The 23,345-nt window shown below is 39.2% G+C and overlaps 1 protein-coding gene across 4 annotated transcripts in view; it reads right to left on the bottom strand.

The window, feature by feature from the left end:
* The window catches only part of ppp1r16b (protein phosphatase 1, regulatory subunit 16B), a 122,110-nt gene that overhangs the window by 33,026 nt on the left and 65,739 nt on the right, over positions 1-23,345 (bottom strand). For all 4 annotated transcript variants that reach the window (XM_042505641.1, XM_042505657.1, XM_042505649.1 and 1 more), the window contains exon 3: positions 12,158-12,228. In XM_042505641.1, the coding sequence (XP_042361575.1) occupies positions 12,158-12,228 (71 nt within the window). The remainder of the gene's footprint in view (positions 1-12,157; positions 12,229-23,345) is intronic.

Raw genomic sequence — 23,345 nt, 5'->3', positions numbered from 1 at the left:
GATAGCAAGAACGGCAGATAAGAGGTGAAATAGATGCATAGAAAACACAAAGGCTGACTGACTGGAAACACTAGTGGCTGACAAACACATCCTGTGAGTAACGTTTCAGTCAAGGCGGAAAGTATGTACGTGAAGATTAACACATTTAAGGCCTTTTACACCAAGTCTTATACAAAATTATTGTGCTTTTTTCCAGACATGTTTTTTTTTTACATTGTTCATGTGAGTTAAAATCTAACTGACCACTAAAACGCAATTCATATTCAGCTACGGAGCTATTGTTTACACTATATATCCCAAAGAAAGAGAGTCCGACCTGCAGATCATTTCAGTGTCTGAACATGTGTGACAAGTAGAAAAACACCTGGGGAATTTGCAGCGTGGTTTTGCACTTCTCTATATCGCTATGCAAATTTCAGAATAGGTCTAGATCTTATTGACAGCTGTTTTCCTGGTTGAAAAAACAACCGACCCAATCAGAATTTTGCTGGCAGGATTAAAATGTGCAACATTTTCTTTTTGTGCCAGAGCCAAAAAACTTGTGACAAGCATGGATTAGATCAATGTAGTTAAAAAGCTTGTTGAAAGTCAATTTACACAAATTAGCTGTTATATTGGCATAATCCTTATTCCTTAAATACTCACATTTAAAGGTTGCGGTTTCAATAGCCTGCTTTTTCATTAATATATTGACATGAAAACTGTTGCCGTGTGTCTTGGACATCCTGTTACAACTTTCACTGTAAACATGTACATTTAAAGGTTGTGATTTCAATAGCTTACTCATTTATGAATATATTGACATCAGACCACTTGTGCATATTTAAGGCAACGGGTCACTGATAACGATGCTAAGAGATATGCTAATAGCTTTAAAAAAAGACACAAGACACAAGTAACCTGGATTTATGTCGGCATTCATAAATTAGACAACGACTGAACTCACACCCATGTAATGTGCATATATTTAAACCAACACATCAAACAACTTAGGGCAGGCTCAGGTTTGCCTTGAACCAGCCCCTAGTTAGGCTGATATAGGCCTAGTCTGCTGAGGGGATTCATATGAAACACTGAGCTCCACTCTCATTTTCTCTCTCTTCAATCACAAATATTCATGTCTTATTACTGCATATCCATAACTCAGCTTCTTCTCCGGAGCCTTTATGCTCCCTTGTCTCGTAGACTTCTCGGATCACAGCTGTGCCTGGTGTGGGTCGTGGTTGCCCTGATGCTGTGGCCCTGCCTGGTGCCGACTGCTATTATTATTAGTCATACTTCCACTGTTATTATAACACGGTTATATTGTCACATACAATATATGCACGCAACACAATACTATCATAAACTACATTTATTTATATTCATATTTCTACTACTGTTGTTATAGTCTTTGTTATTATTGTTGTTGCTGTGCATCTCTCCCTCACTCCCTCCCTATTTCCTATCTATCATTTTGTCGTCTTGATTACTGTAATTGTATTGTTTTGTAAACAGAGCATCTACTGTAAGTTTGTCCATCCTGGAAAATTAATTCCTCCTCAGTTGCTCTTCCTGATGTTCTACCATTTTTCCCCCTTTGAAGGTTATTTTGGGCAGAGTTTTTACGAATCAGCTGTGAGGTCTAAGGACAGAGAGATGTTTTATGCTGTAAAGCCCTGTGAGGCAAATTGTAATTTGTGACATCAGGCTTTATAAATTAAATTGAATTTAATTGAATTGATAATGATACTAAGAGATAAGCAGATAGGTTTTATAATAGCATATTATACATTCCTGCTTTAAAAAACAAAAAAGCATCAGCAATAAAACTCAGTCTTGCTCAGTGATTTTGCTCTTAAAGCCTTACTAGGTCTAGCATGGCCCATATTTTCTGCTGGGTAATGTCATCAAACTTTAGACACAAGTGATAAAAGTGAGTCAATTCACTAAATTTATGTCTCTTCTCTACTTGAACTGCTGCTACATACAGTATGTCAAAGATAAACCTGTGCAGTCTTTTTGAAGCTAACGATGTTAAGAAATGGAGGAGAAATCTCTGTGATATCTATATGAGGAGGAAGAAGAGCTGCGTGATACTAGAAGCGGGTGAGCAGCGTGAAGTAGAAAAAAGACAGATATGAAGGCTAAAGTATGAAGATCCTGGTCCCAGTCACAGAGCACAGGAGGAGGTTCACTTTGTGATTTCTCTTTTTTTCTGAATCTTTTTTAAAGCAATCAGCACCAGACTTGGTGTAAATGGTTCTTATGCATAAAAATCACACTGTAGTTCAGGTGGACCTGGTGTAAAAGGCTTTCACTGTCAGTGATGCTCAGTTGAGAAAGGTGAGAAACTGTCGATAAGACTTTCATCTGAAGTTCCCAAAAGCAGAAGTGGTACTGTTTGTTTGTGTCAACTACTTCCTGTGTCAGTGATGTCAAAAGAGCACTAAAGACAACAGATGAAAAGGAAAAGATGGAAGACGATGAGTCGCTAATTTCCTCATTTTGCCATATGTGTGCATCAGTGCGTGTGCGTGTGTACGAAGGAATTAGATTGGTAAATTCTTCCTCTTGTTACACGGAGATGGTGATTCAGAGAACAAGTTATGGATTTCATTTTCTGTCAGAGTCTGGTAATTGGCAAGCTTGAAGATATAATTCAGGGAGGAAATGAGCAGCCTCATAAAATTGACGAGAACAAGACTCTTAAGAGACATACAAGCTTGTCAAAGACATCCGATACAGTGATGGATTAGCTCGCATCTCCAGCCTGCAGCGGTGGCACAACAGATGTCGTCAGGAAAAAAAAAAACCCCAGAGACTGCAACCTACACGCCAGCCGACAACTGGGCTAATCTCCTAACCTCTTTCTGAATAAACCCACATACTTCAGCCCACCTGCTAGCTGACTAAACTAATCTCTTAGCTTTTCACTATGCAAAAAAAAAAAAAAAAGGATTGCATACTACCACCCACAAGATAACTAGCCACTAAACTCAAGTGCTTGACTTCCCCTGCAGAGCCCACTAGCCTCCAGCTTTCTAGGAAATAATGTGCCTTTCATTAAAACTATTCACATAAGGACAGGAGCGTGGCCCTGACAAAAGCTCAGATTATGTGGCTAGAAAAGAACAGCACTCAGACTGCAGTCTAAGATGAGGAGCGAAATCACAAGAAAATAAGGCTGAGACTGTGGCCTGTCACAACAAAGACCCTTCACTGCACCGGCTTTGCCATTCTTTACACAGGACGAAACAACGCCGGCGTAATGCTGCCCCAGTGTGTGATTTTAGAAAGCATTGGAAGCGTTCCAGTAGCAAAAGAGGCCCTGTAAGTCAGCAGATGACGGTATGTGCTCATTTGCATATTGGTGACATTATTGCACATTAATGGAAGCATTAAAACTTTGCCAAATCAGATTTAACAGAAAAAAAATCCTCAACAAAACATTTAAATAAGAGCTATGGTAGTTATACTACAGTGCATCACTTTCTTGCAGTGCCAATGCAGAGAGCAAGTGCTTCAACTTAACCCAGGACAATTGACATCCCAATACGGGTGGCGTCTCCTTTCCTCATGCCTGTCCAACAACTAATGCTCGCCACACGAGGAGAGAAGAGGAGAGCCCTTGTGATAATAGCGAAACAGCCATAGACCGCAATTTCTCTGAGTATCATGCATGGTAATGAATCACAAGATATTTCCCCCTTTTTTCTGAAGGTCTGAATAAGTCTCCAAATTTGTCACCTGTCAGTTTTTAGAAATCGAGTTGCCAAGAAGTCAAAAGTCATCAAGATGGCAACACTGGCATGGGCCTCTAGTGTGATGTATAGTTTACGTGTTGGGTTATGCTTTCTAAACAATATCAGCAGCTGACATGATAATAGAAATTATTTACTGTCTTTGTTATATGCTGATTCATCTCATCCTCTGCTCGGACAGAAAAGAGCTCCTGGATCTCACTGTATCTTCAATATGCACACATTTTCGGCTGCAGTTCTTTTTCTCTGAGATAGCAGCTAACTGCTGCAAGTTGCTTTCTACATCAATTGATTGTGAATCGTCACATATATTACATTTTCAAACATCACCCCTGTCCTGTCTTGCTGGCTCACACTTTCAAAGGCCCAGACACACCAAACCAACACCAGAGAACTAGTGGAAACGATAGCCTACTGTTGCATCGTCTCATGTCACCTGTGTCTTGGTCAAAAAGCTGCACTTGAACACACCACAAAGAATACAGCCAACAGCTATCTAGCACGAATGTTCTGCGTCTGCATGACAAGAAATGACTCCTTCTAGCAGTATAGTTAGGACTTTAATAACACAACCATTTACCATGCGTCACTAAGCAACACAAACAATTATGAATCGTTTCTACTAAAGAGGTCATGGCTAAAGAAGTAATCTTACCTAAGAAAGAAAAAATCTTAATCCTATTCAGTGTAATTGTTTGTTTGCTTCTATTTCTTCTTGTACACTGAGCTGAACTGCTTATCTGAGTGATTTCTCGCACCAACGGGCTCAAACGCCAACTCAACATGCCTAATCGGCCCAGAAAAAAGAAAGCCGTCAGGGTGCCCATGTTCAGAGGCTATGTGTCCTCGTCACAGCGGCCCCGGGTTCAAGTCTGACTGTCAGCCCTTCGTTGCATCTCATCCCCATTTCCTGTCTTCTAGCTGTCCTATCAAATAAAAGCCAAAGCCTAACCTTCAGCTTGGTGTGTCAGCACCTTTGCATGATCATGATTGGCTCTGTTGCTACCTGCTCTGCATAAAGGGGAGAAAAACTCTGATTCCCATTCTGTGTTCAAACCTTTTATACAGAACGGCGAGGCGGAATAACGGTACAACATTCCTGCCTTGAACAGACTGTGTAAAAGGGGCTTGTGACTGAATGGCTGACATTTTTCTGAGGGCTTGTACCATGAGGGTCAGTACTGACAGAGCTGGCACTAAAACTGATATACTGAGGGGTTAAATGAGCGAGAACAGGACCAGGTGGCTGAGACTGCAGGAGGTTAAAGGATAAAAGGGCCTTAAATTTAAGCAGAGATGATAGGACTCATGCAAATCATGAAGAGGGGGTGGAGAAGTCTGTGTGCAGAAACTTCAGCTGTTGAGATTAGACCAAAAAGGCTAAATGAACTGAATCCAGGCTGTGACAAGTAGCGGGGACATCAAGGGGACGGTGGATGATTTCTGGGCTCAGGTACAGCTTAAACCACTGCTGCATGTCATTTTTGACCTCTCCTGTCACACTCGTCCACATGCTGTCTAATAGTGAATTAACACTTAATCACATCTCTAAAAAATAATTGAAAACACAAAAAGTGCAGGAGACTAGAGTGACAGCTCCAGGGTTATTACTGAATTTGTGGAGCTGACTGTAGGGACATGGCACTGAAAGGCAGGCTTAAGGAGTTTAAGGTCCTCACAGGCTTAAGTAATGAGGAGCTGAATGACTGATGAAAAGTCTGGGACCACACAGGAATGCAGCCTTTTAACTTTGCATCTTGAACCCTGCAGCCGATCATTACAGCTCGAGTTTAAAGCCTACCTCAGTCATCTCTGTTCCCGTCTCTGTCATCTCTCTGCATCATCATCTTTGCATAAATATTTGAGTGGTTGAATCACTGAAGTAAAAATGTTTTTAAATGTGACTCCAGCAGTCAGTTGATGTTTTGGGTCATCATGCCCACTCAGCCACACCGCAGTCCTGAAGCAAAACACAAGAACTCAGAGCCAAGAACTCGGAGCCAGATAACGGCGGTGACTCAACCAAACATAGGACAACATGAGGCGGGTGTGTTTGAAAGCGTCCACTGGCAAGGGTACCATCTGTCTCCACCTTGAAGGGAGTTCAGACCAAAAATAGCACTGTTGAAAAAAAACAAATGGGGCTGAGTGTTACTACTGATGCAGGTGAAAAAGAGAAATATGGTAACAGAAGCTAATACTTTTACTGTGTATGGTGTAACTCGGTTTAATCTACGATTGAGCGTCACAACAGAGGAAAGCCAGTACGACCCATGCCGCTGTGGTTGAGCTCAGTAGCAAAGACAAGCAGGGCCAACACCTGATGATCTCCCTCAAACCAAAGCCATGTTTTGTCCTAAACCGATTAACTTAACAGGTGCATTTGTGATGTCGGTAGGACACAAAGTGCTGTTGATATTTTGTAGCTTGTAACTGGATGTCAGTGCTACGTTTCTACGTTTCTGTTAATACTTTCAGAAACCAGTCATGTTTTCCTTTTCACTGATCGCTTTAAACTATATCTTTGCTGTGTTGAGGTCTAGATGCACCAAACCGACATTAAACATAATGAAGGCGATAACAGTGAACTTTGACCTTTGACCACCAAATTTTAATCGGTTAATTCTTGAGTCCAAGTGGACGTTCGTGCCAAATTTGAGGAAATTCCTTCAAGGCCTTTTTGAGTTTTCACAAGAATGAGATGGACAAGTTCACACTGACCTTTAACCACCAAAATCTAATCAGTTTATTGTTTGGTCCAAATGGATGTTTTTGCCAAGATGCCAAGAAAAAATTCCCTCAAAGCATTCTTTAGATTTGTGTTCACAAGAATGAGACTGACAGATGGACAGCCTGAAAACATAACACCTCTGGCCACAGCGTTTGAAATGATCTTACCCCTCCTGTCTTAATACAACATGTTTAAGTCATTTGTTTACTTCTGTGATTTCACCCACAGACAGGCTCCGACAACGATAAGGTACTGCTTATGCAACCAAACACTTCCTGTTGCTTCACATTCACAGTCCATCATCAAACCAATGAGGGGACTTTTGTTGAAGGAGCAGCCATAGAATAAACAATATATTTATAGTGGAGGCAATGGAGATTTGTTAGCCGCGCTACTCTTCAATAATTAGTCCAAAAAACAATAAATCAATGTATTCTGCAGTCTAAATTTAAATACTGCGAATGCTGCAGGTAAAAGGCGCTACAGTGATTTGTGTCATCAAAATAAATATCTTTTATCTTGCCATGCTGTTCTGAGGAAAAACCAGCGCATGTCTTGAATCAATATTGAACTATCAATTTAAGTGATACATCAGACAACAAAACAGTGCACACTGGTTTATAATATTATTACCCAGATTTTACAACTTTGGTATTTAATCATGGCAATAATCATTTTATTGTTATTCTTGAAACTGCCAAGTAGAAATTATGGTTTAAACCTGACTGACTGGCTAATGAGGAGGTCGGGATTTTTTGATGCAAAACTAAGGAAAAGTGTGAACATGGACCTACAAACACTCATCATCATTCATTCATCCACACATGCATGCATAACCTTGTCACTGAATAAAAGATCTCTATTCTCCTTCACAGGAGAAATAGAAAAAATATACATTCTCTATCAGAAATGAAGCTGTCAAGATGCTTTCCTGAAGTATTTACTTCTCAAGGGCTGATAGTAAACACTGAAGTGTGTAGAGGTAAAGGTGAGTGTGTGTTATCAGCCATCTATTGATTAATGCTTTCCATCAGTGAGGTGAGACCGACCTTAGATAGGTATGACATCTCATTTAGAGGAACATCACCACCACTTCCCTTCATTTATCTCCCACTCTGCCATATAACGTTAGTGTGTATGTATGGATTCCTCATGTGTGTTTCAGTCAATATATTGTCCCCATTTGCCTGTGTGTGAATCGCGGTATTTGTCAAATTGTAGCAGGAGTGAAAAGGTCTCATCTTGGAGACAGTGTGCAGGCTGACCCATCCAAATAGCAGATTATCGCGTACACACACATTCAAAGCCAAAAGGTCAATCTGATCTCTTGGCAGCCAACGCCCCGCGGCTTTTAAAACACCAGCCACACCAGCGGTGACTGATGGACTTCAATTTTCTCTTCCCCTTGTTCATTTCGCTGCCTCCCAGCAGGAGCCACAGTATTAGGCTTTGAGCAGCCAAGGGGGAAAGAGAGACGGCCGTGTTAACTGAGGCAGAGTGAAGAGAGAGGACATAAACTGTCGGAGGTATAGTACAACTGTAGAGAGAGAGAAATGAGAGGAGAGGGGACAGGAGGGGGAAGCAGATGACAAACAGAGGTAATAAACAAGCATCGCATCCTTTTGAAATTCTTTAAGATGACTTTAGATGATGTCAGATTTTTTTTACCATGAAATTTGGTTGAGTAAACTGTCTTTTACACCATAAACATATCCCTTTTAACTTTACTCTATGAGCTTTTTAAGAAATTGACATTTCAGTGTACGGAACAAAAAAAATGTCATGCTTGTTTGTGTTTACAGGTTGGGCTTTTTTCCTCAGTGTCTCCAAAGTGTAGCAGGTAAACCAACATGATCAGCATGGTAGCAGTTTTGTGGGCAGCTTTCTGTTTGAATACCCGATCCTCTCTGGCTGGTATGTCTAGAAGAATGTGTTGTTCTTAAAGGGAAAACCCGCCACCTTTTATGTTAATGTCTAATCACTGTCCATGGTTCATGTAGTTCATTGAAGCAATAAGTTCCTCACTGTGCGCTATATTGACTCAGAGAGCTGAGTGCCCCTGCTTACTGAGGCATGCTCGCAGTGCCTACATGTACCAGGATGCATTGCGTGCGAGCCTCTGGTTCATGGCTTCTCTTGCACAGCTAACCCGAGGAGTGGCTTGGCTGATCGCACCAAAAGCCATTTCTCTTAGCTGATCAAAAAGTAATTGTGCTCCCCTCTTCCTTTCTCTACTTATCTGTCTGTTTGCTTATGTGTGTGCGCTTGTGTGTGTGTGTGTGTGTGTGTGTGTGCGTGCGTGTGTGTGTGTGTGTGAGTGTGAGTGTCTATTGCTCTCCGTTAAAAGCACAACTGATAAATGTGGAATAAGTATGAAATTTAGAAAACTAAATCACAAACTACAGATATACCAGGCTATTTCTAGTAAATATAAAGGATGGGTAGACTATTAGAGTATATTGTTGCCTGATTCGCCAGCAGAGAAACGGCAAATGTTAGAATTATCGCTGCAGATTGTAAGCCAGCCATGGACCTGGAGCAGACCCCGCATGACACAGACTAGAAAACCAAGTTGAAATAGCCTGTAGTTGGTCCTCACATCTATGTTAGACGTGACAGCGCTGGACGTGCAAGGGACAACAGATCATGCAGCTGTGCACACTGAGGAATTTCTTGCTCCAATCTACTACATTTGCCATCAACACTGATTATCCACACGAAAAGGTAACAAACATTCCCTTTAAGTTCATGTCTTGGATCTGATAACTGCAGGACCAGTTACAAAAAGATATTTTGGACTGGTTTTGATCTTGGATAATTTGAATGCAAGTTATCTTGAGTTTCACAACAAAATAAAGACAGACTTATTTCAAATGTAGAAAGTTTGAAATATAAGAACTAAGAGCCATGTCTCCATGGTAACAATAGGTCACGCAGGCTGACCGGTGGCATCGCATGACATAAAGAGCAAAAACAGGTCATCATTTGTGGTTTGCTAACAATTTTGTGAAACAAGCAATGATAGAAAGAGGTTTTAGAGAGCAGTCTCTTGTGCACACTAGTTTATTTGTCTAGAGAAACTATCCTCAGCCTGACTGACAAGCACTGAAATTACTGCCACTCCTGCTGTTATATGAGGACACGGTATCTCAGCTCTGCTACAGGTCTGCATAGCACTGAGAGTTTATACTGCTGTAGGTTTTTGGTCTTGGGTCTTTTATGTCTTATAACTGTTGAATTCGTAAGCATTTTTTCTACTGGAGTGAACAGAGCTAAGTAGCTTGGCAAAGTTGCTCAGTCAGCTGTAGTTTTAGATTGAAAAATCAAAAAAAATTTAATAAAAAAATTTACCAAGACTACATGCAAGTTATTCTTACATTAGATAGTCAAGAACTAGAAATTGTTGTGCTGAGGTCTTTTAGTTTGAGCTACAGACTATCTCTGTGAAACACCAAGGATTTGATTTATTGGTTATACTTTTTTTTTCACATTATCTGGAGTCTAAACAAATGACGAAGACGAAATGTGGATCGGTCTCTTGCACTGTGGTGACAGGAAATTACTATAACTCAGAGGGATAAGGGAGAACTTTTCAAATCGAGAGACTGTCTGATTTGTGATTAAATGAGACATGTAATGATCCATTATTTACACAGAAAAATGAGTGGTTTTGAGTGAGATATTATTTGGAGCATTGATTTTGGATGAGGTGGAAGCTTTGATTATCGTGCCAGTAATGGATCTAATTAACAAGTGAAAATAGGCTTGACCTCCTCTATCAATTTCCTGCATCAAAATGGACTCATTCCCCCAATACTGAACTCATTTCCTCACTATTAAGAATCATTTTTTCAGTGTCAGAAAACCTCAACACTCTTTTCTGCACAAGGCATTTTAATTCATACTGCTGCAAACTAATCACACCAGGAAATGATTTAATTATATTTCAACAAAGGGTGTGATGGAAATAAAGTTGGACCTGATTAAAAGAAGTTTTATAAAAGACAGCAGTGCAAAATATTTGACAACAACAGAATAAACTCATAGCATCACAGTTTGAAAGGTCCAGTACCATTTATGAAATTAGAATTTGTTTAGTCATCAGTCTTTTACATGAAATGTAATGCTGAAGTTCGGCAGTTTGTCAGTATTGAGGTGGATTCATCCAATGTGCATCAAAATAATGCAGAAAACGAGAGTGATTGATTTTTTATTGTCCTCTTTACAAGAAAAGATATGTGCGTTAACTTGAGAAAAAATATGCTGTGTTTTTTCTAAATTATCATTTAATTAATTATCAAATAAGAGACTATATCCTAATTTGGAAAAACATAAGCACATTTTTTTCTGTGAAAACTTTTCTTGGAATTTTGAGATAATTACAACAAGAAAAGAAAGAAAAACAGAGATTTTTTTGTGTGAACGCATTATGCTGCCATAGAAAATAATTTGTTTAGCAAAATAAAAACAGAATCTGATTCTAATAAAAAATGGATGCTGCATGAGACTAAATTTTTCATTCACATGCATTTAAGTTAAGTCAGTTACTTTGAAAGACGAGAGATGTGGAAAAAATACAGTGTATGCGCCCACATGTGGTCGTCTACTGAAAAAGCGCTGCGCACAGCGTCTTCTATATGAGTGCGCTGGTGTTCTGGCACTGGAGGCGCTCCCCAGCGCCCTTCCCTGCCAAAGCCAGTATTTTCAAATGCATGTCTGATTTCAATGATAAATGTACTTGCACTTGTATTGTGCAATCTTCTGATTAGTCAATGACCCGCTGTACCTCCTGAGAAACAGCCACCCCTTATCATATCATAGCACAATTGTTTCTCTCTTTTTTGGCATTTTGCCTTTATTTGACAGAGCAGAGGCAGAGACTGGAAGTAGGCGGAGAGAGAGAAATGTGACATGCAACACAACACTGAAAGCTGGAATTGAACCCGAGATGTTGTTGTAATGTGGCACACTGCACGCTGTAACTACTCAGCTTCTAAAGTACTCCACATAATCATTTTTAAAGTGGATTTAACCATCAGGGGCACACTGGGGTTTATGTACAGAAGAAGCTTAGGATCGAACCGATTGGTAGAAAACAATCTGCTGATGTTACCAGAACACATCTTGCTGTATTTATGATGTTTGGCATTCAACCAGGGCTGGGCAACATGGCTTTAAAATGATATCACCAAATTTTTAGGCTATATTGTGATACAAAATATATATCTCGATATTTTGAAATCTCTTTGAAATCTTAAATACGAAAGAATGAAATGAACTACAGTTATAGATAAAGTAGTTATTGCCATTAATTAAAGTTACATAAACTACTGTTAAAATAAAGTTTAATAAAATACTGTTATAATGTTTAATAAAGTATAAAGTTAAAATACTAGCACTACTACTAGTTTTAGTAGAGTTAAAATAAAGTATTGTTACAATTAAATAAGAAAAGCACAAAGCATTATCAGATGATGTAAAGGAATGAAACGATATAGCATAATATGAAACGAACAACATATTTTTATCATCAGACAAGATATTTCATAATATCGCACAGTCCTATATTCAACTAGCAATCTTAATACTTAACATAATTTTCCACCGCTTCAGAGAAATCAAACAGTAAGAAAGACAAAAGGTGGACAGACAGCCACGTAGAGACAGAGGTGGACAGTCTTACCTGATGCAGAGCGGTGAGGCCGTCTTCATTGCAGAGGTCTGGACTCACGTTGTTCTTCAGCAAGTAGCGTACTGGTGGAAACAGAGATGGAGAAACACATGAGTTAAAGATGAAAATAAGTGGGAAATATTTCTATTTTGGATACACAATTTCCTTCAGTTGACTTGAAAGACTGAATGAACCAGATTTAGACGCCTCACTTCCCTGCATGCTTCACTTGTACTAATGAAAAACTGTTTCGTAGCCAAGAATTGAAAAATATTCAGTTTTCTGGCACAAGTTTTGAGTTAAGAGGCACAAGTGTTGCATTGTGATGTGGCTGTTCAATTATAATCAGTATTTTAGAAAGAATACAATGTTCTGGCTGTTGAAAAAAAAAACAATGGATGCAGAATAAAAGCACAGTGAGATCCCTCCTGATTGCTCACACAGCCTGCGGGAGCACCTTTACTTAACCTTTTGTTACCCAGTGACATCACCAATCAATCTGCAATCCATTAATCTCACCGCATCATCAGGATGCATTCCTGCAGGAACTTCAATCTCTCAAATTATCAGTCCTGCCAGGATGTTACCCAACTGACCTTGGAAATATGGACGAATGACGGGTGAGGGCGAGTGAAGGCTGGATGATGGAGGATGATGTAATGATGCTTGGGATTACACTGTTTGTCTGCCTCACAGTCCTAACTGATAAACCCTGTGCCCAGACCCTAATTCACAAAATATCAGCAATCACAGTGTCCACACTGGACCGCCGCCTGACTGCTAACACCGCTCAACCTGCTGGCCTGAGCAGGAAGTGGCGGCAGAGGGCTCCGTTCCATGTCACTATTATCCTCTGTTTTTGGCAGCGCTGCCATCTGCCTTTATTTTACAGAGACAAAAAAAAAACAAAACAGCGAGTGGATAAATCAGGTTATGACGATACAAGAGAGATGAAAGAGATTTAGGATGATAATTATCACATCTGTCCCTCTGACTGCCAGAAATACAGTGACACACACATGAAGCTGATTCAGCACATGTATGCTCCCCAGAACACAAAGCCGAAAGCCTGTGCACACGCACAATAACACACACAAAGATGCACATACACACAGTAGCGGCTGGAAAAACATCAAATAAAATACAGTACAATAGTCCGGCATCAAGAGCATTGGTTTGGTTTCCGAAGTGGTGGGCAGGGCTGAAACTTACGATTATTTTCATTGTGTCAAATTTGGAGAAATTCCCTACAGGAGTCTTTGAGATATTGCGTTCACGAGAATGGGATGAACAAAATGGATGGACGCACTTACAGACAGATGTACAGACAACCCGTAAACATGATGCCTCCGGCCATGGCTCTCACCAGCACAAAGGCATAAAATGCGTGAATGTAATTTTAAAAGAAACACAAAAAAGTATCTCAAGCCCTGGTATTAAGAGATTTTGGTACCTAAATCAAGCTGAGCCCTTATAGGCCCCCTGTATAAAATCCAAGCTGTGCTAGTCCATGCACACTCATATACAGGATTACATTACACACTCTTAATCCTGTTTTATCCAGTTATAGGCCTTTGTTTTCTATACATGCAGCACATACAAATAAAACTGAATGCGCCATTTTTAAAATGCATCAAGGCATCTTTTGTATGAGAAACTTGGCGGCAGATGAAAAGGAGATACTTTGGGAGGTGCTGCACCTACTGACATCTTTTGGCAGGTATCTTTCTCAGGTTAAGAACAGTGTGAGCTCCATGAGGAGTGTCCATACAATGAACTGCATTTTTATGAGGCAGCTAATAAAGACAAGTAACGGAGGTTTGCTACAGAGGCAGTTCATGACAACAAGATGTTTTTGAATGAAAATTAAGCGTCAGACAGGTCAGTATTTATGCACAATAGCTGTGCAGCAGAAGTTTCCTCGGAGTGAGAGTTAGATGTTAGTGCTGTTTGACGATAATGAAAGCTGGTCATTATGGAAACACATTGTGCAATTCACAAAATGAGGCAGACGGAGTACTTTTTTTCGACAGCAAAGTAGATTGATGGAAGTGCAGCCGTCACCAGCCAAACTCCATTATCCCACTTCCTGAATCCTGCAGCTATCAGACCTCAATTAGGCTTCTGATCACTGTCAACATTCAACTGTGATATTTGTCTCTGCCAGAACATTTTCAGAGTTATCACAACCATGCACACAGCAGCACACACGTCTCTAACATCAGCAGAACCAAGGACACCTCAGAAAAAATCAGCGTTCTGCAGAGGCCTGGTGTTCATGCACTCCTGTAAAGTGAAATATTACAGTGAGTCATGACAGAATTGGACCCAAAGTTATACAGGGTAGCCTCAGTCTGTCTGTAATGTAGCACATCCATCTTTGATTTGCACTGTGTATTTGGAGCTTTGTGTTGCACAACCTCGACTGTAAACAACACATCTCAGAGGAGCCACTGAACCAACATCATGTTTGCAGCTGACATAAGCTGCATCTTCTGTGATTCTCTTGTAATTACATACTGAGGTCTTTCTCTATTTTTTAAAATCTTCAGGGGACTTTCTAATGTCATGTTTAGCTGCCTAAGGAGATTATAATTGGAAATAAACTGGCTTGAAAACAGCAATTAAATAAAACTATTTAGGATGCAACAAGCACAAGGTTTCCCTGAAGTAACTGATTGCATTACTTTTATTTCCCTGTACCCAGAGGAGGCCGAAGGAAAGTCACTTTGTGGCTCTCAAGAAGTGCCTGTGGTATACTAATTTATTTCTCTATTATATGTACAGTGGAAACTTTTTAGAGTGATCACCATGAAGGGATGATTATTATAGCCAAATGTTTACTTTTTTTTATTTCTCATGCGGATTACCATCAAATTGACATTTAAACATAAAGTAATAAAACTGACAGTATGAATTTTATTGAATTTTATTGACCCTTTCATAAAACAGTGCAGCAGTTTCAATACGTGGGAATTATGTAACCCCGTATCACTTGACAAGGCCAGCTTCAACCACAAGTGCTTTCCCATACGTGAATTTGCATTTCCTTGGATGGTGAAGGCACGGCCCACCCTACTTTGCCACTTACCCTGGCATTTCCTACCCTAACCACAACAAATGTCACTCTTCTTGTCTAAACCCAACCAACCCAATTAACAAAGACAATAAATAATAGCCAATCAGAGTGTTAGTGGGGCGGGTCATGCCATTGCTGCCCTAGGAAACGCAAATTGGCTCCCAGTGTGTATTAATTTTCTGGCTCCATCACTAGCAGCCATGACAGTTTCTTGTTGTTTGAGTAGTCTACAAGAGGTACTCTGAAGAAAACCAAGTTTTGCAGCTGTATCTTGTCGGCTCGTTTTTGGCATGTGTCATAACCTTCATGGAGACTTCACTGTTTTTTTTTTTGTTTGTGTTTGTCTGTTGTTGTTTCTTTTATTTTTTGAGAGAGAAAATAACTTAAAGAAAATTAACTATGCCCACATATCAGCACAAAACAAGGCTCAGGACATCAAGACAGCACTGCAGTTGGCTATAACTGTCTCAAAACAAAACCAACATATAAAAGAAGTTGGCCTTCCTGACACCACATAGTAGACTACAAATACTAATTCCGTTGTTACTTTTTATTGTGTTACACTACAGGTGGATAATTAAATAACTATTAAAAAAACGTATTGCATATAATGAAATTTAAATTCAAAGTTTATTTTAAAGTCAAAGCCACGTCTGTTTTATAGGAATCCTTAGCTTTTTGTTCCATTAGTGACTCAAAAGAACCCTGAAATGGAGGAAACATCGGATACATTCGGATGTAAATGAATTGAAGGTTGCAATGCTCTACACTTCCTGACACCACTGTTGACATTGTAAACATAATTTGCATTTTATTTATACAAATCACTGTTGCACCTACAACAACAGATTTAACCTAAATTATTTGCACTTTTCCTTTTCTCTCTGAATTCTTCATTTGCTATAGCAAATGAATTGCTGCACCAATGAGTCACAGTCTGACTGTGCCAACTGCAAAGTTGCAAAGAGAAGCTTTCAGGAGGTCATGAAAGGATTTTTTATTGATTCTTTCTAGGTATACATCCACCTTTTCTTTGAGATGTCAGAGTTCGGCTACAGTCGAGCAACACAGCAGCCAGTGAGGATTCACTGAATTGTAAAGGGATACTTCAGTGCCTTCTATAAGAGGAGCTGGAACAAAGACTTCTGCTTCAACACCTCATTAAATAAACCAAATATTTTACAACCTCTTTTATAACTAATGTTTTCAGTCTCTGTACTGAAGATTTAAAGCTCAGTTTTACACATTGATGATAACATACATAATATAAAAATAAATAAACGTGGCAACATGAAGTGTTTATGTAGCGTTGTCTAGTACCTTAACATCCACAGGAAGATTTATTACAATCATGATGCCATCAGTCACATGCCTGTCAACCGACACTGCAGCTGCAGACAGACACAGGATCATGGTCCTGTACTGTGCATACACATGCTAATGATATTCAATGTCAAGCACTTACAGGAAGGACTACAGGAATAAGACTTCGCTGACAGCATTGTTGGGGTCTTGCTCAAAAAAGTAATGGATTAAACATTAATCTTTACTTTTTAAAATAGGAATGCATTACTTACTGATTTACTATCTGTAGAAAGTAGTTTGTTACACCACTCATTATACTGCACATGGCATTCCTGGAATTTAAGGTCATGTAGCACAGAAAAAAATGTCTCAGCTAGAGATGAACGATATCGGATTTTTTACAGATATCCGATATGCCAATAACAACTCATCTGGCTGATAACTGATATCAATATATCCACTTTTTTTGTACACCTAATTTTAGTGATTAACAAGTCTCTTCTGTAAGGAAAATTAACATCATATTATGCATACTCTTATCATAATGGCCCACCAGCAGATATAGACATAAAATACAATGTAGTAATGGAGCAAAATAAGAAAAATACTTTAACTTTGGGTTGATGTTTTGAACATGTTCACTTTAAAAAATGAAATATATAGAAATATTTGTTTGTCATATCTGCAGAAATCAGCATGTTGGCCAATTCATCTTTCCACTCTTACTTGAAATGATGATTTTACAGCTATTACAATCAACACTGTTGCAATCTTTCAACATGAAATGAAGCCAAGCTTTGGATCATTTTCCTCACTGCCATGATTCTTTGCTGTGGCAAGTTTTCAGCAGCATAAACACACTTGCATGATGTCATTGTTTTGCAATGTGCAACTGTCAGAAAAAAGTGCCGTCAAGGATAAAATGAACGAATTGAATGCTCAGAGACAACCAGCGCTTGATTCCCATCCCTAAACGCTGCATGATGCATCCAACCATTACTATCAGCAGAGTTATACTAGGGAAAAGCTCATCCTCAAACACATCAATTATACGTCCAAAATAGAGTTTGAGGGTGGTGTCTTTTTATAGCCACTTCAAATCTACAAGAACAAGAGTGAAACACATGAATTAAACAACTTATTTATCTTTTCTAACATCAGGTAGAATAGTTAGCAAGAGCTGGCTAAGTAGCTTTCAAGACAAGAAAGAACATGTTAAAAAGGCAAAGTAACAGCTTGAAGACAATAAAAACTCAGGTGGTTGTGGTGCTGCTACAGTACAGCAGTATTGTTGTCCTAAGTGCCAAAAAGATTTTGGGCATATGGATAAACTCCAAGTCCAATCCATCCAACATGTTTTTGATACAAAACTAACCCGAAAATGTTAAAATAATCTGAAATCCTGGCATGGAAAATATTACAGTGAAAAAAATAAAATGATAAAATAAAATTCCTAACAGCTTTGATCAGATAACAGAAATCTAATTTTTGTTGCATTAAGCTCAAACAAAACTCTTTATTTCAGCATGACTGAAAACAATCATGAAAATAAAAAAATCGTCAACAGCAGCACTCTTTGTCACTGTTCACTCCCCGTGAGCGAACACCAACCTATTAATCTCCATTAAATACTGACTGGTGGTACATACTGTACACAAAGCTCTGCTGCAGGCTAGGCAGGTATGTGTGCATATGTCAAGATTTTTTTTCTACGTGGGAGCCCCACGTGTGTTTGTATCCGTTTAGCGACATTTAAACACAATCTGTTTTCACATTGTTGAAGTCTGGAGAAGTAATCAGAAGGTGACAGTTGTGTCTAATGGTGTTTGTCAGAGGCAGGAGTCAGATAGCTCTGCCTGATCTTCATGCAGGAAAATCTGCATTTAAAATAAATATAAATGTGTACTGGAATCCAGAGTGAGATTAACAGATGCACATGCAGGCAGCACTGACACGCTCACCATCACCAAATCATATTGATTTGTGATTGGGTTTCAGGCAGGTTTGCACCAAAATATATCCATCGGTGCTGAATTGCTTTCTCTGTGAGAGAGAAGTGGGCGCTGATGCATTAGTTGAGATGAAATGGATCTGAGTTGTGATGTATCTGAAGATGAGAGTGATGTGAAGGAAAGAGCGAGGCAGAGAGACATTTAAAGAGCTTGAAAAGAAAGACAGAGAAATGACTCGTTTAACATCTATGAATATTTCTGTTGCTCTGTTTTGTTTCTTTTATGCATATTTTATGTTCTGTTTTGTCGTTTGATTTTTCACGTCTCGGTGGAAAATGTGTTTTTTTGTTTCCAATCTTTGGTCTGTCTGAACCAATTTGTGTAAACAATGTTCAATAAAGTGCTCATGAAATTCAAATACTCTACCTTTTATATTATACTGCAGTTACTTTATGGTGGTGCGTGAATATGACTGTAGGTAGAACGTGTGTATATGACAGTGTGAGCTGATGGCCTCCTTCATCATGTCATACAGTGATGCACACAGCGGCACAAACAAATTGCATCAATACTGAGGCAAATCAAAATCAATTTCTCTCAGCTGAAAGATGTCAAATATCCTTTATTGTTTCTTATGGTTTTAAAATGGAAAAAGAGTGAGCGAGCACAAACATAAACTACATTTACTGAGAAGATCTAACCATTGACATTTCTGCACACTTTACATGACACAGTAAATTTCAGTAAATATGTAAATATATGCTCTGGCTCTGATTAAGGATGAGAAGTTCTACCCAAACAGTATGTTGGTCACAGGGAAACTGAGATCCATGTGGGTAAATGAGACTCTCAGTAGGAGGAGAAATCACAGGGAGCAGCTGCTCCAGGAGCTTCACCTGGATGGTGGTCAGTTCAAGGCGAATTTTAGGATGAGTCAGGGACAGTTTGAAAATCTGCTGTTATTCTTACAGCCAAATTATGGTTGGTAAATCATTAGAAAGTGGTTGAGGCTGCAGTTTGTTCAGATATGACTTACAGCTCGCCTAGAGCAATGATGGAAGTCAGCTAACCATGGACATTACTTGTTGCAATTGCCACTGAGTAGACAATAAGGGGAAAAAATCACTGATGACGTAGGGGGCTTTTCCACTCTGAGGTGAAGTTTTTTTCAACTCACAACGTTCAGGGTGCTCCTGCAAAATCTCGAGGTGCATAGAGCGGAAAAACACAAAGTGCTCTGCAATACAACAGCAGCAAGCAAAACATTTTCACTCTCATTAAAAAACATGAAAAAAAGCCGCCCCAGGCTGCTAAAACGCGCACTCTCTGATTGGGGTCTTATCCTGTTATATCAAAGCTTTATTTTTTTATGTATTTATTTTTTGGGGGCATTTTCCCTTTTACTTTATAGGACAGTTCAAGAGAGACAGGAAAGGTTGAAGAGAGAGGGGGTAATGACATGCAGCAAAGGGCCACAGGCCGGATTCGATCCTGGGCCGCTGCAGAAGCCTCAGACATATGGGGCACATAACCTGGTGAGCTCAAAGTTTCCCCATTAACGTTTTATTTCAAAATGTGTCTTAATCTGACAGAAGTCTTGCCTGGGTCCAGACACTCGAATTTGCTCACTCCACCACTGATCTGGCATGATGACATTAAAAAGCAGTTGTTGTTAAAATTTTAAAAAGGTGATCAAATGACCAATACAGTGGGACCACTGTTATCAAGCTGTGCACTGGAACCAATTAGGAGTAACAACAACAATGGGGAGCGCTGTAGACAAAAATGACATCAGTGCACTTGAACAGTAAATTTATTGGGGAATTATGTTCTAAAAATCACTTCAAACATCTTTTTCTGGATTATGTTCTGTTAAAATAAAAACTTCTTATATTGGCACATATCAGACAACATATACACCGATACCTATATATCTCTGAGAGGCCATTATCAGCCAGTAAAATCAGCTGACTGATAAATCTGTTGCGCTCTGAATCTGTAGAGTATAAGCAGGTAAAGTGTTTACCATATTCACCATGTTAGTTTACTGTATTAGGAATTTGCTAGTCAGTATCTCTAGTTTTTTAAAATACTGGACAAGTGACAACACAAATCCCTCGTTTAGTAGTTGGTATATTTCAGACAAACTTACACTTTAATCTCTTGAGCCTTGCCACTAAAAAACAAATGATAAAATCAGCAAATCATAACCACTGAGAAGCTCGAGCGAGATACATTTTGGCATTTTTGGTTGATGAATAAATTGAACAGTGAATCAGTTTGTTGATTATTTCCTGCTGAATGACTAAACAATGGAGAACTTTTGTAAAATGGTCACAAACAGCCATCTCGGCAGCAGTATTTGCAAATGCGATTTCAAGTCAACGTCCTTTTTCAAAAAGAGATTGTGTTGTTATTCTTCCTGCAAGTCTCATGAGCAGCGTGTCGACTCAGACCTAATGACCAATGGCACTTGAAAATGAGTGACTTCTTCACTTTCATCTCAGCCATGGCATATGAGTTTTATGATAAAAGGAAACGAGATCATAGAGAATATATCATACAAACTCTGACAGGCAAGAGCCAGGGATAAAATGTTATTCAACAGACAGATACATTGAAAGAAATGCAGAAAAAAAGAGGAAAGTGGCGACACAAACCATGAATGTGATTCCTATCTGTCTGTGCCACCACCCAATGAGACTGAGAAAACACAAATACAGAAATCTTTAAAAAAAAAAAAGCAATCCATTACATCGAAGGGTAACCATGGTGATTATCTGCCACCACTAAAAGCCAGTATAACAACGCTGCAGAAATCTCATGCATGTCTTCCTGGGCAGGTCCCATAAATTCCCATCGAGGGAGGAGATGGCGCTGGTCGAGATGCTTCCCAAAAGATAAAAGATACATCAACAAACAACAGCGCAGGAAGAGAAACCCGCCCTTCCTTCCTGTTATCTTACTGTGCACTCCACAATACTGTGTGTGTGTGTGTGTGTGTGTGTGTGTGTGTGTGTGTTGATGGAAACAAATCCCAAAGTGAATTGACTTTATGACTATACAGGATTTATTTAGGTCAGAAGTTTACTAAACCCTGATTACTGATAAGAAGTCATGCGACGTTATTCACAAACCGTTAAGTGTGCTCCGAAGTGGAGCCGCTTTCATGAATATCATGAATACAAACGTACTGTAGCGTTTCTATAGTTTTCTGTCTGCTTTTATTAAAACTGCAGATACTTTCTACTTTAGCCTCCTTAAAACAAAGCTAAAGTTGGGTTTTTAGGAGATCTTTCATAGTTTAGTTGGTGATGTCAGCAAAGATCCATATTATTACATCTAAAAATTGAATAAATCAGTGTCTCTGATAATTTAAGTAGCTCTTTGTGGCCTGCCATTCCTTAGTTTTAGTCCAAAATATTGCCATAATGTACATGTACACAGCTGTAAAAAATGCAGTTTCTATTGAAGAGCCTGCGTGTAACTGCCCTCAGATTAGGATCACAGACTGAACAAATAATGAATGTAGCTTTCTAAATAGAGACCAGCAGATCAGTCTGGATGTAACGTCATTTTTTAGTCCACACTGATGCGTAACCCATAGACTGTATAAATAATGGATGTAGCTACTCTGATATCACCCACTGGTTTGTGGACTGTCATTTTGAAGCCTTTAATTCAACATTTCAGTCGCAATATTGGCTTTTGGGAGCCAGAAGTGACTACATTTAGATGAGAAGCTGGAGCTATGGAGGACCAAGGGGTAGATCGGACTGGAATATTTATAACTTTGGGCCTTGATAAAATGTAAAAAGGTAACTAAAGGTAAAAGTCAGGTAATGTAAAAAAAAAAATCATCCCGTGCAGTTGTCATAAATGTTGAAATCACCTCTCGAGACTAAAACTGTTTTTTTGTACCAGGCTATAAAAATGCATATTTTCAGCTGTAAAACTGGGCATTTTAACATGGGGTCTATGGTGATTTATTTTTTTTATCCTGCAGTTTTTTTCATCCTGCAGTTTTGCAGGATGCTCTGTGTGATTCAATTTTCAACGGAGCTGCAAAGTGAGAGGAGCCACTTGTTCCACAAGTAGTTATTCTTCCTCACTCTTAATTTCCATTTTATCATTTTTTCAATCGTATCCTCAATATTACTGAACCTTATGGTCACCAGTTGTAATCGTTTCAAATCTGTTTCTAAGAATCTTTTTGTTTGTTTGTTTTCTGTTTGTCTGGTGCAGTACAGCAGACGCCACTAACTACCCTTGAACCTTGGGTGGCTTTGTTATGGAGGAAAGACTAGTCAGAGGAGTGAAACAGAGCTGTTCGTAATTCAGAACACTTCATTGTTGCAACTGTAAGGTGCAGATTGTGCTGTCATTTTTCAAGTGTAATCTTTACCTCCCACCCGCCAGTGATGCACAAAACTAAATTTCAGGCTCCGTGATCAGATGTTTCTCACTAAATCTCATCTTAGTTACTTAAATTCTCACTAAATGTTATTACGTACACAATTCTTAAAGATATACTAATCAGGATTTTTCTAAAACCAACATATAGACTCATACAGAAGTAATTCCCCTCAATCATCACTTATGACCCACTACATAAGTGTGGTGGTATATTTTTCTGCAGCAACTCTGCCCTCTGCCTGGATTTTCTTATTCTCTGTGTTCAGGACGTTTAAAGGTGTGTAGCCCCACAGGGCTCAGGTGAGGTTGGGCGTTGTAAAAACGGCAGGTGCTAGACCACAGACAGCAGTCAACCAAGAGACACAGCGCCAAAAAAAAAAAAAAAACAACCCAAAAAACTGCAAATATTGTAAGGTTTTTACTTTTACACTTGCTGTTTACAAACAGT

This window comes from Plectropomus leopardus, chromosome 2 (assembly GCF_008729295.1).
Source record: "Plectropomus leopardus isolate mb chromosome 2, YSFRI_Pleo_2.0, whole genome shotgun sequence".
Lineage (NCBI taxonomy): Eukaryota > Metazoa > Chordata > Actinopteri > Perciformes > Serranidae > Plectropomus > Plectropomus leopardus.
This window is presented reverse-complemented; position numbering and strand designations above follow the sequence as displayed.